Below are 13,565 nucleotides of genomic sequence, written 5' to 3'. Positions count from 1 at the left end.
GATGTAAAGGAGGAGAGTGATGATTTCTGGAGTTGGTTTGGGGTATTTACACATGCTGTTGCCTCTTTAGACCACATTTATCAAGTTTTCATTTACAAAATAGAAGACTATTTCTCTTTTTAAACTAGGATTTCCCATTTTAAAAGCACTCTCTGTTGTTGCAATGGTTTGATAGCTCAAAGCCAACTGACACGTTTTTTTTTTTCCTATCAATTACTTGCCAGTTATTTGCATTTGCAGCAGAGTAAGTCAGTTACTGGAGGGATGGCATCTTTCTGATTTCTGCCAGTGATCAGATACCATGGTCCTGCCATACCCCTTACAGACAGCCTCAGGATCTTGGTGGTTTCCGGAACATCTGCTCTGTCAGTGTAGCAATTAGTGCTGGTAACGCTGCACAAGTTTGGGCTGTCACCATCGTGTTTCCGCGCTCAGCAGAATAATCAAGCGAAGGCCTTTAATTTCATAGCAAGCCAAGTGATCCTCTGTAGCTTTCAAAAATAAACTGTGAGTAAAATCTCGCAGTTATTAATTAGCTAGGAATAAAAAAGGAGCAGCAGCAGAACTCTTTATGGACTGCTTCCAAATATATGGGATAAACAAAAACCAGAGACGTCTTTCACTGCAGATTCTGCTACAGAAGTCTTTACGTTATGACAATGATAAGAATTAAGGGTAATATTTTGTCTCTTAAAGCCAAAGATCTGTCTCTTGAGTTGGTGAAAAACCCACCTACTGGTGCTTGTTTCTAAAAGCAGATGTGTTAAATAACACGTGTTGGTAAACTGGAGACATGACCGAAATCTATTGTGCAAAGAGAACTTCATCAGTTTTATATTGAAGATTGGCTTTGTTTAGCCATATACAATTTTTATTATGGAACTGTGTAAAACTGTCCTTGTCTTCGTGGCTCACATTGTTTTTCACAGCAGTCTCCCATGTGCTTTATGAAGATAGTTGCAAAATAAAATTTTTTGATAGATCACTTCCAATTCTTTTTGTTTGTTTTTCATAGTTCATATAGTCCATGAAGAACCTTCATAATTTTTTCTTACTTGCCCATAAAGATTTATTGTGAAGGAGAGACTCAAAACAGCTCTTTACTATTTGCAAGAAACCCAAGTGTAGAACTTACTGTTGGCACCATATTTTAGAAATAAGCAGCACGCTATAGCTGTTTTGTCACAGTAGGAGATATTTTATGTAAAGTTGGAATTAAATCATGGAAAGCCAAAATGTAAAGTAGATGTTCCTAATAATCTTTATGGAGCTACAGATGTAGTCAAGTCATTTGTGTGTGTAGGGACTGCACATGCCATCAGATAGCAACTAAATACCTTGCATATGCAATTCCAGCTGTTATATAGAAGACAGCTGGATTCAAGAGCTCCATCCTCATTTATAAGCATCATTACAGACTGTACTCCACAATTCTTCATAAGTGACACCTGAAATTTCACTTGGCTTTAAGGACGTGCTTGTTCGTGTGATTTAAGGATGATGTGTGTTTGTTGGAAATTTCCATTCTCTGTGTGCTGCACAAAATACAGGTACCTCCACATGCATGTATGATTTCTCTTAGATCAGTTGGAGAAGATTGATTTTATTGGTCTTTATAGTCCCAGTATTTTACTGGGAGAGAGCATGCTAAATACCAGCTGTAAATCTAAAAGTTAGAAAATGAGAATAGTCAGTGGATGATTCTTCCCATTCCTTGACTATGTAATGCGATATTTGTCAGGCTTTTATTTACAATCTTGTTATAAGTGTCCCAAATTATTCAAGGATATAATGTAAGTCTGAGTGAGCTCATTTGCATTCTTTAATTTAATTGACTTGCTCTTAGGAACAGAAGACTGATAATAATTTTTTATCCAAATATGATTCCATGATCTTGTATACTAAACTTGAAAGTATGGAATCATATGTCCTTTCAACTATCAACTGACTGAAACAAACAAGGGGGAAGAAATAAAAACCCCATCATACCAAGGGGCACCAATAGCTCCTTTTTCTCTGTGGGATTTTACTGTGGTCACCCAAAGCTGCAGAGATGTCCCTCTTTTAGAAACAATTTTACCGTTCCTTTTGGAAGTACCTCCATGCCAAAGAACTAAAATGCTTTTTCTTGCCAAAAATTTTAAATTATCAAAATTAGTTGTTCACTTCTGGAGAGCTATGAACCATATCAAGATAGTAATCTGAACAGTTTAATAGATGGTAAATCATTTTAATAAGTATCTTTTATGCTTTTTCCAGTTTGCAGAAAAATTCCAAGAAGTGAAAGAGGCTGCCAAACTAGCAAGAGACAGATCTCAAGAGAAAATTGAGACCTCAAGCAATCATTCCCAGGTTTGTAATTTATCTTTAATACCTGTATGGATACAGGATAAATAATTTAAAGCTAAATTTTCTAATGGACTGTACCAGCCTCTGGCAGCAAGCTGAGAGTATATCAAATGAAGATTGCCAAAGGTAATTGTCAGCTGCTGGACATTAACATTGTCAGAGGAATATTTTTCATCCATCCATGCTCTTTGTCTTCATTTAAATGTAATTTTTTTCCTGCAGTTCTTGAACTGTTATAACTTTTTTAATAACAGAAGCTGTACATCCTTTGATTTGTACTGATACATGTAGTTTGGGTCACTAGAAAGCTCATCAGCATAGTTCTGCAACAGACAATAAATAAGATTTATTGAGGCATTCCTTTTTGTCATGTCTAATCTACTTTTGTATGAGTTCAGTTTGCCAGTGCGGAGGCTTGTTCATGGCCATTGTGTGTTTCATTGCCTAGATGTGATTAATTGAAAGCTGTGGTGCAGAAACAGGCCGCTTTAGTGAGTAGCTGGAAGAAGCTTATGTTGCAATCTGTATAATATACATTTTTAGGCAGCACACCTCAATAAAGCCAAGTGCCTCTGTGTCCAGTGAGAGCTGGGTTTCTTACAAACTGAGGAAATTGAGTGTTGTCCCAGTCTCTCTGTAATCAATTTACTGTAATTTCATGAGCACTGCATTAGCCAAGAATGAGCCCTGGTTCAGTGGGAGCACTTGGCCTGTGCTGGTATTTGGAGAAAGGTTAGATTAATTTTGTTCAGGAAATTCAGCTGTGTGTTTAGAAAAAAAAAAAAAAAAGTTGAATATTCACTCCTGCAACCAGCCTCCTTGGTGGGGTCCCCAAGTACAGCTCTAAGAGGCTGACTTTGGATACTGGTGTTTTTTAAAGACTTTGGTCATGGCCTTTGTGGTTCTCTGCTGGTTCTGCATTCATGGTCAGCACCAAGCAGTATGTGAAAGTAAAATATTTGGAGTAGCAGTATCTTGTATATATTTGTTTGGTCTTTGTGTGCTTTCAGGGGTACCATATTGTTTCGTTATCTTAAAAAACACAAACAAACAAAAACCCTTTAGAAACCACAAGACATTTCAGTTAAAACATACAAGATTTTGTATTGTTATTATTATTGAATATTTGAAACTTCTGTTTTGTGCATCATTATCATTCTTTCATTCTGTTTAAAGAGAACAGTTTTGCAGTTCTTACGGAGGACATTATCTGTCCTGCGCACTCATACCTACTTGCACTGACACATTGACCTGCTGGACCCTTTTTTAGCTGACACAAAGGAAAGCACACCATCCTCCTGTTGCATGTAGCCATTGTATGCAAGTTGTGCTGCCTCCAGGCAACCTAGGTGATGTGGGAGGCAGAAAGAAGCCCCCTGTTAATCTGGGTGTTGTGCTGCAGGAATCTGGACGTGAAACACCATCTTCCACTCGAGCATCTAGTGTGAATGGGACAGATGATGAGAAGGCATCACATGGTGGTCCTGCTGAGACACATCTCAAGTCTGAGAATGATAAACTAAAAATTGCTCTAGCCCAAAGGTGAGGTTCCTTTAATACCTTAATTGCATCGAAATAGCATGCTGTAATTATCTGATGGCTAAGGGTATTAACAGAAATTATTCAAATGTAATTGCATTAATTTAAAATGATGCAGCAGAAAGAATGAATGAGCAGATTTTAGTAAGTACCTCCTGGTGTCTGATTGGGAGATATTTACATTTTTCCTGATCTGGTTCATGATGAGATAAGATCTCTTCCACTCTGGTGATGCCAACTCATACTCCACCTTTGTTTGCAGAGTTTTAGAGCTACAGAAATGACACCTACGAGCAATTACTACTGGTAACATGGGAAAACAGTCTGCTCTTCCTCTTTGAGTTTGCTATGTCTGCTTCAGTGCAAGTAGATCAGGAAAATTGTTAAAGGGAAAGAGGTCCACCTTAAAAAGTTGAAGTGAAAAATATAGTTTCACTGGGCTGCTTAGCAGTCTTAGGGGGATGTTTCTGAAGCATCAGACAATGCCTCTTGAAGTCACATATTTTGCTATTTACTTTGATAAATTATTGGAAATACTGAGAAGAGTAATTTGCTGCTACAGTGAAAGCACAGGGGGCAGAATATGCAAAGCTGTAACATTAAAATATTGCAATGCTCTTCTGGGATCTTATTGCCTTGCCTGCCTCTTGTGTGTGAATGGAAAGAAAATACATCAGGATCGAGTTACTCTTATAAAGCCTTTTAAAAACTAAGGCAGCAGTGGCATGAGCAGCTTTACAGAGTGACCTGCTCTAAGGTTGCACATATTACACTTAAAATACATCATCGCTTTATGGACATTTCAACAACCAAACCTGTTTGAAATCGTAAGGCTTGCTCGTTCTTCCTGCTGAAGACGCCTCCACAGACACGCAGCAGCTGGTGTGGGAGGACTTTCAGAGCCTCCATTCACTCCTGGATCTCTGGCTCTGCACAGTAGCTTGAAGCTGTGGGGAATGAGTAGTTTCATTCTCCAGCATTGTGTAACGCTTTTCTATTTAAGGCTGAGCATAAACAAAGCAGTTATATGTGGTGTCCACCCCCTGACGTGGCCCATGCTGAAGGATCCCAGCACTGCTTGACAAGAGGTAGTGATGCCCTGCTGTGAGCTGCCACACACCCAGGCCTCAAGTGTGGTCGAAGCACCACAAGACCCAGCTCTCACCTCCACAGGGCAGCAGGGAACATGCTCAAAGCCAGGGTAAAGCCCTTGCTTGCAGACAGTAGAGATCTCAGGTGGTGGCTGAGCCTGACAGCCTGCTTGGGCTGCAGCACTGTTGTTCCAGATGCACAGGTCTCTGCTGCTGAGGTTGGTGGATCCCTCTGTATTGCCAGGCGTCAAATCAAGGCTTATGTTCTCCTTACGTGGGTAATACTAGAGGCAGTTACGTACATCTGAGGATGCTTTGATGTTATGTCAGCAAACATGCACCACCACCAGTGGATGAGTTTGTAGACAGGCAGAGAGTAATAACACAGGATTAATGCTCAGTGCACCTGATGATGTCCTGTCCTTCCCAGTTCCTCCAACGTAAAGAAGTGGGAGACGGAGCTGCAGACGCTGAGGGAGAGCAACGCCAGGCTGACCACGGCGCTGCAGGAGTCGGCCGCCAGCATAGAGCACTGGAAGAAGCAGTTCTCAGCCTGCAAGGAGGAGAACGACCAGCTCAGGAGCAAGGTAGCCCCGTGCTGGCTGCTGCGAGGGGGTGCCAGGGCATCCTTGCGCTCTGCTCTTTGTCAGCGCCAGCAAGCCAAGGCTCAGCAGTTTGATGGGAGTAGCCAAAAATAGTGCCAACACTTAGATGCAGCCATCAAGTTCAAATGTGTGGGTTTTAAGACATGGATACAGATGTCTGTTCTGGAGAGAAGGTGTCTGTAGTAAGAGCCTTAAAGGAAATTGGGAAAGTTATCTCCAGGGCACTTTGAACACTCTTATGTGCTCCCCTTGTCTCACCTGGGGCAGAGCACGCACATCTCTCTGGGTTAGTTACTCCCTTCATTACTCTTTCTCTAGCATTTCTGCTGCTTTGTCTATTCATGTGTGTGTGGGACAGACCCTGTCTTTGAAAGGAAAGTGGTCTGGGGGAGCTAAGGCAGCAGGCAGGGGAGTTCAAGGGGCTGGGATCAGCAGGAGGACACGTGCTGCTGTGTCACATGGAGCTCCCAGCCTCTTGGCTTGGGCAACTTGGTGTCAGCTGGGTTGCTGGCCAGGGTGATAGACGTGGTAAAAGCAGGATTACAGCTGCATGTGTCTTTCAAAGCTCGCTTCAATACTGCCACAGGGTGAGTGAGCAGAAGGCATGGTCATGGCATGGTTACCCACGTGAGGCCAAGCTGAGAACCACGCAGCAATAACGCCAGGCCTGGCAGTGGGCAGCAGGGACGGGAGCTGCTGCAGCAGGGTGCAGCCAGGGCTGGGCTGAGAGCCTGGTGCTTTGGTGCTGGGCACATCTTGTCCAGAAACCTGCAAGAGGACATCAGCAAAAGCCTGCTCCCCTCCATTATAGAGCACATTTCTGAGTAGTGTAACAATAGGAGAGAGCATCAGCTGAAACAGAGAACAGCTGAGAAGTTTAAGTAAAGTAAAGCTGCAGTTTAGAGTATTCCCTGGCACTGCTCCTCAATAACACTGTGCTGTCTGCCAGGAGCTGGTGTCAGCCCCACATAGTGAAGGCACCAGCCTGAGCACGGCTGGGGGCTTGGTTTCCTTGAGCATCACTTGCAGGGATCACTTCATGCTATCCATCTCTGACTTCTTTGAAAAAGCTGCATCCTTTCCCTGTCTGCTTATGTGGCTCTCTGGGACGTGGTGTAGAGATCAGGTTGTATCAGTCTGCTGAGGATTTTTGTTTGCTTAGCGTTTGCTTTCAAGGAAGGAATTTCGTATCTTTTTGTATGTCAGTAGGCTGCAAATAGTATTTCAGCAGTGACCTGGGCTGTCTGTCAGCACTATAAATCCCCACGAAGCAACCTTTTCCCCAGGCAGACGTTCTCTGCCTATTAGTGTGTGTTTTAGGTGTGTGGAGTTTGTAATTCAGAGATCAAATCAGAGCTATGTTAGCTGATGTAACACAAACAATATTAATTGTTAGAAGATTTGGGTTCCTCTGTCCAGCTGTTTTTTGGGAGGGAAGAAGTGAAAGCCTGGAACAGCATGTTGTAAGAAAACAGCGTAAGTTGCAGTGTAGCTTTTTATTTTTCTGTATGGTTGCAGAGAGTTGTCCTCACCAACATTACCCAAGGAAATATGCCACTTCTCAGTAGCTGTAGCCTAGATATGAAGAGATTATCAAAGCACCACCTTGCTACTGCTGCAAAGTCACCACGCTGGTGACTAGCCAGACTGTGCAGCAGCACGGTTTGTACAACACACTGTCTTTCTGCATGCAGAGAGGTTTTTCTCAGCCTTTCCCCACATAGGTTCCTCCTCACCAGGCACTCACACAGCCCCGCCGCAGTGCCCTGGGAAGCTCCTTCCCCTTCATTAACTGGGTCAGCATTTTTTGCATATTGCTCTACCTTCAAATGAGTGAAGTTATAATCCCAAAGCAGCGTGAAGCTGAGAATTAAAATACACACTTTAATGAGCTGGTCCATCAGCCTGTGGGAAGTGCAGCTCCCAGGAGCGATGTCTGGAGAGAGGGAAAGGGAAGCACAGGAGGAGCAAAGCAGGTCCCCGGGCAAGGGAGCAGCAGGGCAAACACTGCTCCCAGCTGGTTCTGCCAGCGAGGGTTGGATGCCCTGTCCCTCTTACTGCAGCCAGAATGACAAGCAACCCCATAGGAGGCAAAACTGGGAGTGCAGGAGAGATTTCTTCTCCTTGCTGCGTTAAGAAAGCCCACCATTACCATCCTGTGCTGGTTTCACAGAAATGAAGTGTAGATTTTATCCTCAGCCCCACTTACATTAGCAGCTCAGTGTTTTGCACATCCTTGGGTAATTATATGAGATACTGTGTGCAAGAGAGTAAACACAGCCCCAGGGCTCCCTCGTGGATGTGTACATGGACTCTTTCTAAGGCAAGAAGTGATGATTTTGTTGCAGTAATCAAGTGCTATGATCTAGGAAACAGATCCATGACAGCTAAATTTGTCTGCACTTCCCTATGCTCAGTGGAGCAATGCTTGTTCATGTCAGCCATGATCTGCCCCAGACTTTCAGAAAACTGAATATTTCACCTGTTGTCTGACATTTCTTAAAGATTGAAGAACTGGAGGAGCAGTGCAATGAAATAAATAAAGAGAAGGAGAGAAATGCACAGCTGAGCAGACGTCTCCAGGAGCTGGAAACAGAGCTTCAAGACAAAGAGCTGGTAAGTGCCATGATAATAGAGCGGGCATATATTTCAGAGTTTGAGTTGGTCTGTCTGCTTCTCACTATGGATGTGGATTTATGAACTGACCCACCTACAGCCAGAAAAAGCCCAAAGTCTGGGGTGTTGCCGGTTTCTAGATTTTCTGGGAGAACTCTTCAGCAATAGTTTGGTGGAGTTCCTCAGGTCTTCGTTTCATGATGCATTATGTGCTGCGACAGCACACTATTTTGGTGGTTGCTGTACGCAGTGCGTTACTCCTAATAGAAGAGCTGGAGTGGTGAAACGAGTTGCCCCAAGCCAGACACATGTCCACTGAGAACAGTCTTGGTTGCCGGTGCCTGTGTACTGTGTTCCCTCAGACATCAGGAGCAGGGGGACTTGTTATTAAAAAGACATCCTATACAAAGCAACTGGGCATTTGCGTAACAGATCCTCGTTTCTTTTCCTTTTTATTTTTCTTTTTATTTTATTTTTTTTCCCGGATGGCTTGTATGCTTCAGCTTTGCCATTTTACGGTCTCCCTCTGATCTCAAGACTAATGCCAGGAGTGAGAAATTCAGATTCATTTTGAGTACCTCAGTTTGTCATTTTTGACGTACAGGGTGGTCATTTTTCTAAGGAGAATGATGTTGATGGCTTGGAGCCCCTGAACAGTGGGGAAAATAATGGGATCCTTGTCTTTTCCTTCATTACAGTGACCAAATGCTCTGTGCTGGCTGAAGAGAAAAAGCTGTCAGCAGGTGCAGTAAAGTTTGCCATGTGCCATTACAGCATCTCAGCTGGTGCTCTTAAAAGCAGTACTGTTAAGGGGCTTTAAGATGGCACAAGGAAATAGTTTAGGGAGATGGATTTTGATGCACTGTTATAAATATAATATGGTTTTCAGCACCATATTTCAAAGGAAAATGTCATGCTTTCTTCTCAGCCTTCCTGTGGTAATAGCATGTATAATAACCCTTATTTGCTAGCATTTTCCTCAAGATTCACATTTATGTGGTACCAAATGAACCAGAAAATCAATTGACTTGTGAATATCACAGCCTATCATCCATTTACACTGGCAATATATTAACTTGTTTTCCAACTGCATACTTACATTAGCAGGTTCTTGATTAGTTCTAAACCACCCATAAGTGACCTTTTCATGGTTTGCAATTCAAACCAGCGTGAAGTCCGCTCACGGATGTTGCCGTGTGGGAAGAACTGCTGATATTCTCTTCATGTAGGAAATGAGGAGAGAGATGTAAAGACATGAGAGCCAGGGCAAAACTATCTATTGAAATATTTGTATAGACATATATATTATATACCATATACCATATATATAATATATATATATGCAAATGCATACTATATGTAGTACATATACAGTATGATAGTATATGTAGTATGGTATATTTATATTTTAACGTGAGCTCCCAGGTATTATGTGTATATATACACACACACATATATATATGCACATGGGAACATACATCTCAAAATAAAAAGTAAATTACATTTTCCTTCCCTATGTCAGTGGCTGGGATATTGCCTGGATATAATTACTCTTAGATCAGTTGAACAAATTATTCAGTGCAGTTTACAAAAAATCTATTGTATTAAGTGATGTGTCTTTTTATGTGAATGTAAACTAATTCTGGAAAATTGGGAGGAAAAAATAAAAACATTTAGAGTTGGAATTAGAGAGTTTCTCAAAAAGAAACTAATTTATTCAGCTTTTGGCAAAACATACAATCATAGAATGGCTTGAGTTGGAAGGGATGTTAAAGCTCATCAAGTTCCAACCCCCCCCCCCACAATAGGCAGGGATGCCACCCACTAGATCAGGTTGGCCAAGGCCCCGTCCAGCCTGGCCTTGAACACCTCTAGGGATGGGGCATCCTCAGCTTCTCTGGGCAACCTGATCCAATGACCTCCCTGGACTTACAGTGAAGAATTTCTTCCTAATGTCTAATCTAAATCTCTCCTCTTTTAGTTTAAGATCATTCTCCCTTCTATCATTACCTACCCAAGTAAATAGCCCTTCTCTATCCTTTTAATAACACCACTCTAAGTATCGAGAGCATTACTGTCTGGCTCTGAGGAAGAGCATGAATTTTGTATCGTTACACTCGTATCATGCTGTAAGTTCACCTGTTGGGAAAGAAATTACATTTCATAGCCAAGTAGTCTGCCTTTAGGAGGGGAATGGTTTTGCTGTGCTGTGTCAACACACCCGCATTTGCTCTTGAGACCATGACCCATGTGGGCAGAGTTTTTGCAGGAGAATCTTGCATTTTCTTCAAGGCACAGAGTTTCTCTTGAGCCTGCAAATGTGCTTTTCACTCTGACAATCCTGCAAAATACACAGGCTTTCTTAGTCTTTCCCTACTACTCACTTCGGTGGTGTTCATTTGTGGTGTTAACATAGTCAGCACTCCACCAGAGACACAGTCTCCTCTCAAGTCACGTTGCTCTTTTCGTGAACCCCTTTCAGCTAGTCGTCTCCATTTTGATAGCAATGCCCAAACAGAACACAAATTTGGGGAGGTGTTACTCAGTTCTGTGCGACAGAGAAGAGCCCATCACAGCTGTGCTCTGTAATGATGCCTCTCTACATGCAGCTCATAATTTTGCTGGTCTTTTTTGCTGCCACATATCATTGAAAATTCATGTCTAATTTGCTCTTTGCTACCATCTATAAATTGCTTGTAGCATTACAGCACTTCAGATTTCCCTCCTATTGAATGTATCTTTTGCATGGATATGTGTTTTAGGTTAAGATTTCATTAATATAATTAATGGCATTCATGCTAGATATTGGATTACATTGTCTGTTGTAGAAGAACAAAGTCAAAAATACAGCAAAAAATGTATTCTAGCAAAAAATTAGCATGTGTTTTTGAATGCAGACATGCTATTTTGATTATTTTACATCCAAATACTGTGCAGAGTACAATAAAATATGCAAAGTCCTTTCATATTCTCAAATTTTCATTATGTTTTAAATTGAAGCTTGCATTAATTATTTTTCTTTCATGTTTTCAAAGGAACTGGAAGAGCTCCGAAAGCAGGGTGAAATTATACCACAGCTAATGTCAGAATGTGAATCTGTATCTCAACAATTACAGGTACAGTTTAGCAATGAAATTAATTATCATATACTTGATTCATCTATTTTCTTCCTTATAGCTACATGCTTTTCTCTGCTCAGACTTCAAGATTTGAAGGCAAAGAGCTCCATTTTGCAAAACCAAAAAATGCTAATTCCTTGCAAAATTCACCATGCCTTTCCCAGCAAAGGAATAAATAAATAACTCTCTTTCTTTGCCTTGCTGTTTGCACAGATTGGTTCACCCAGGTTCTTGTTACATCTCTCTCCTGATGATTCTAGGCTATTCTCCATCCCATATTTCCACTGATCCACACTGGCAAAGCTGCCAGCAGCTGCCTGTGCTGAGCAGCACACCAAGACCTGCAGCTAATCGTCCTGGTGGCACCAGGGAAGGCTTTTAGGAAAGAAGCATAGATGAGCATAGCTGTGTACCACCAGGGACAAAGTTCCTGGGAGGCCACATTTGCCTGCTGCATGGCTCCATCCCATCAGTGCTGCTCTGCTGGAGGTGGTCTCACCCAGCAGGGCTCAGGGCTTGCCATGGCCTATGTTCGTTAATCAGGGCTTGCTTAAGTGCAATAAATTAATACATGGAAGGAGGGCACATATAAGCAGGCTCATGAACGAAATCACATCCAATCAATCATGCCACCGCTCTAATAATCCAAGTGATGTAAAGTCAGTCAGAAGGCTGCTGAGGGGTGGCTGGTGCTGCAGATGGTTTGATTCAGCATGGTAAAGTATGATGCCTCTGGCTTTTGGGGAGAGTAGGCATGTGCCTACACTCGTGAAATGGAGAACAGGCAGGACAGCTCAGGAGCAGGAGCAAAATGCAGCAAGGGAAGTGTTACCGGGCTGCCCCACAGCATGCCTGAGTGCTCGCACAGAGGCGATGCAGAACTTTAAAAAAGTACCACTAAATCCCAAAATACCGAATAAAGCAATATTATTCCTTGGGCAGTGTTTTCTAAAGCTTGTCTTTGAAGGCTAAACCACCATAGATAATTCCCTATGTAATTGCTGGCACAGTGTCTAATTCTGCAAGTGTAGCAATGACAGAAATATATGCACAGTGTGTGATTTAAATCCAGCTGAATTTTAAGATATCAACCAAATGACAAAATCTGATGCAAAGCATCTTTTCCACTTAATGTGTCCTTTCCTGCGTGGGCTTTTTTTCCCTTTAATCTGACTAGCACTTGTCAGTTGCTTCAGAGGTGCTTGTGTTAATCAGTTTGCAGAAGTTGAAGCAAACTTTTCTGATCTGGTGCCATTTGTTGCTTTACTCTGTTAAATGCTGTTCATTATTCTTCTCTATGATTCATCTTACTGTCTTTTTTGTCTTTAAGGATGCTGAGAATAAGAACAAAGATCTTGAAGAGAAAGTCAGAACACTAAGGACAGAAGTTGAAGAGAGCAAACATAGGCAGACCAACCTTAAAACTGAATTAAAGAATTTTTTAGATGTACTAGACGGGAAAATAGATGAATTACACGATTTCCGACAAGGACTGTCTAAACTTGGGATTGACAACTAGATGGCAATAGATTTTTGTAATCTAGCGTCTGGATGTTTGATGTTTTGTTGATCTCAAACATGTGTTTTACAAAATATAACTAGAATGTTCCACCTGTTTGCATTGTTTTTGTACATAGAGGCTGAAAATTTGCTGTGGGTTATTTTGGGTTTTTGTTTTTTGTTTGTTTGTTTATTTGTTTTCCAAACCAATCGTGCTGCTCACTGAATTCTGTTGAGATTAGAAACTTTCTATATTGCTGCTCCGGCTTTGTGGGGTTGGGAACAGGTAGAGGGTTCTGTCTCAGGAATCTGGAACTAGATCTACCTTAAAATGAATATGCAGTTAGTTGTTGCAGGGAAATTTATATCTTTCTTAAGGGCTGTTGCAACCATAGAAACAGAAAACAAGTCTTTTTCTTGTCCGGACTATCAGCGCTCCTAGCAACATACACTTTTATTCCTTGGCGGAGCGGAGAGAAGATTAGATGGAGCTCCTGCAGTTTGTAAATCAACCTGGTAAAATGTGCCTGTGATGAGCTGCAGTCAAGTGAATCACTTCACACACATACCAGTATCTTTAGGGACCATGTCAGTCAGGCCTGATTCGCAGAAAAAATCCGGAGGGTTTCATGTATCCTTCGATTCAGGTAGCATGTGCTTGCCTGGGTCCATGCAAAGTCGACAGTGTAGAAATGAATTCCAGCTCTTACATCAAGGCAAGCATCTTAACCAGTAGGAGAGGACAG

The 13,565-nt window shown here is 41.9% G+C and overlaps 1 protein-coding gene across 1 annotated transcript in view; it reads left to right on the top strand.

Moving 5' to 3' along the window:
* Positions 1–12,930, top strand: part of HOMER2 (homer scaffold protein 2) — a 53,794-nt gene extending 40,864 nt beyond the window's left edge. Inside the window, exons 4-9 of the mRNA XM_038185034.2 lie at positions 2,260–2,352; positions 3,752–3,891; positions 5,410–5,566; positions 8,090–8,200; positions 11,236–11,316; positions 12,650–12,930. Of these exons, the coding sequence (XP_038040962.1) occupies positions 2,260–2,352; positions 3,752–3,891; positions 5,410–5,566; positions 8,090–8,200; positions 11,236–11,316; positions 12,650–12,838 (771 nt within the window). The 3' untranslated portion in view covers positions 12,839–12,930. The remainder of the gene's footprint in view (positions 1–2,259; positions 2,353–3,751; positions 3,892–5,409; positions 5,567–8,089; positions 8,201–11,235; positions 11,317–12,649) is intronic.
* Positions 12,931–13,565: the final 635 nt, after the last annotated feature.

The sequence above is a fragment of the Anas platyrhynchos genome, chromosome 11, assembly GCF_047663525.1.
Source record: "Anas platyrhynchos isolate ZD024472 breed Pekin duck chromosome 11, IASCAAS_PekinDuck_T2T, whole genome shotgun sequence".
NCBI lineage: Eukaryota > Metazoa > Chordata > Aves > Anseriformes > Anatidae > Anas > Anas platyrhynchos.
This window is presented reverse-complemented; position numbering and strand designations above follow the sequence as displayed.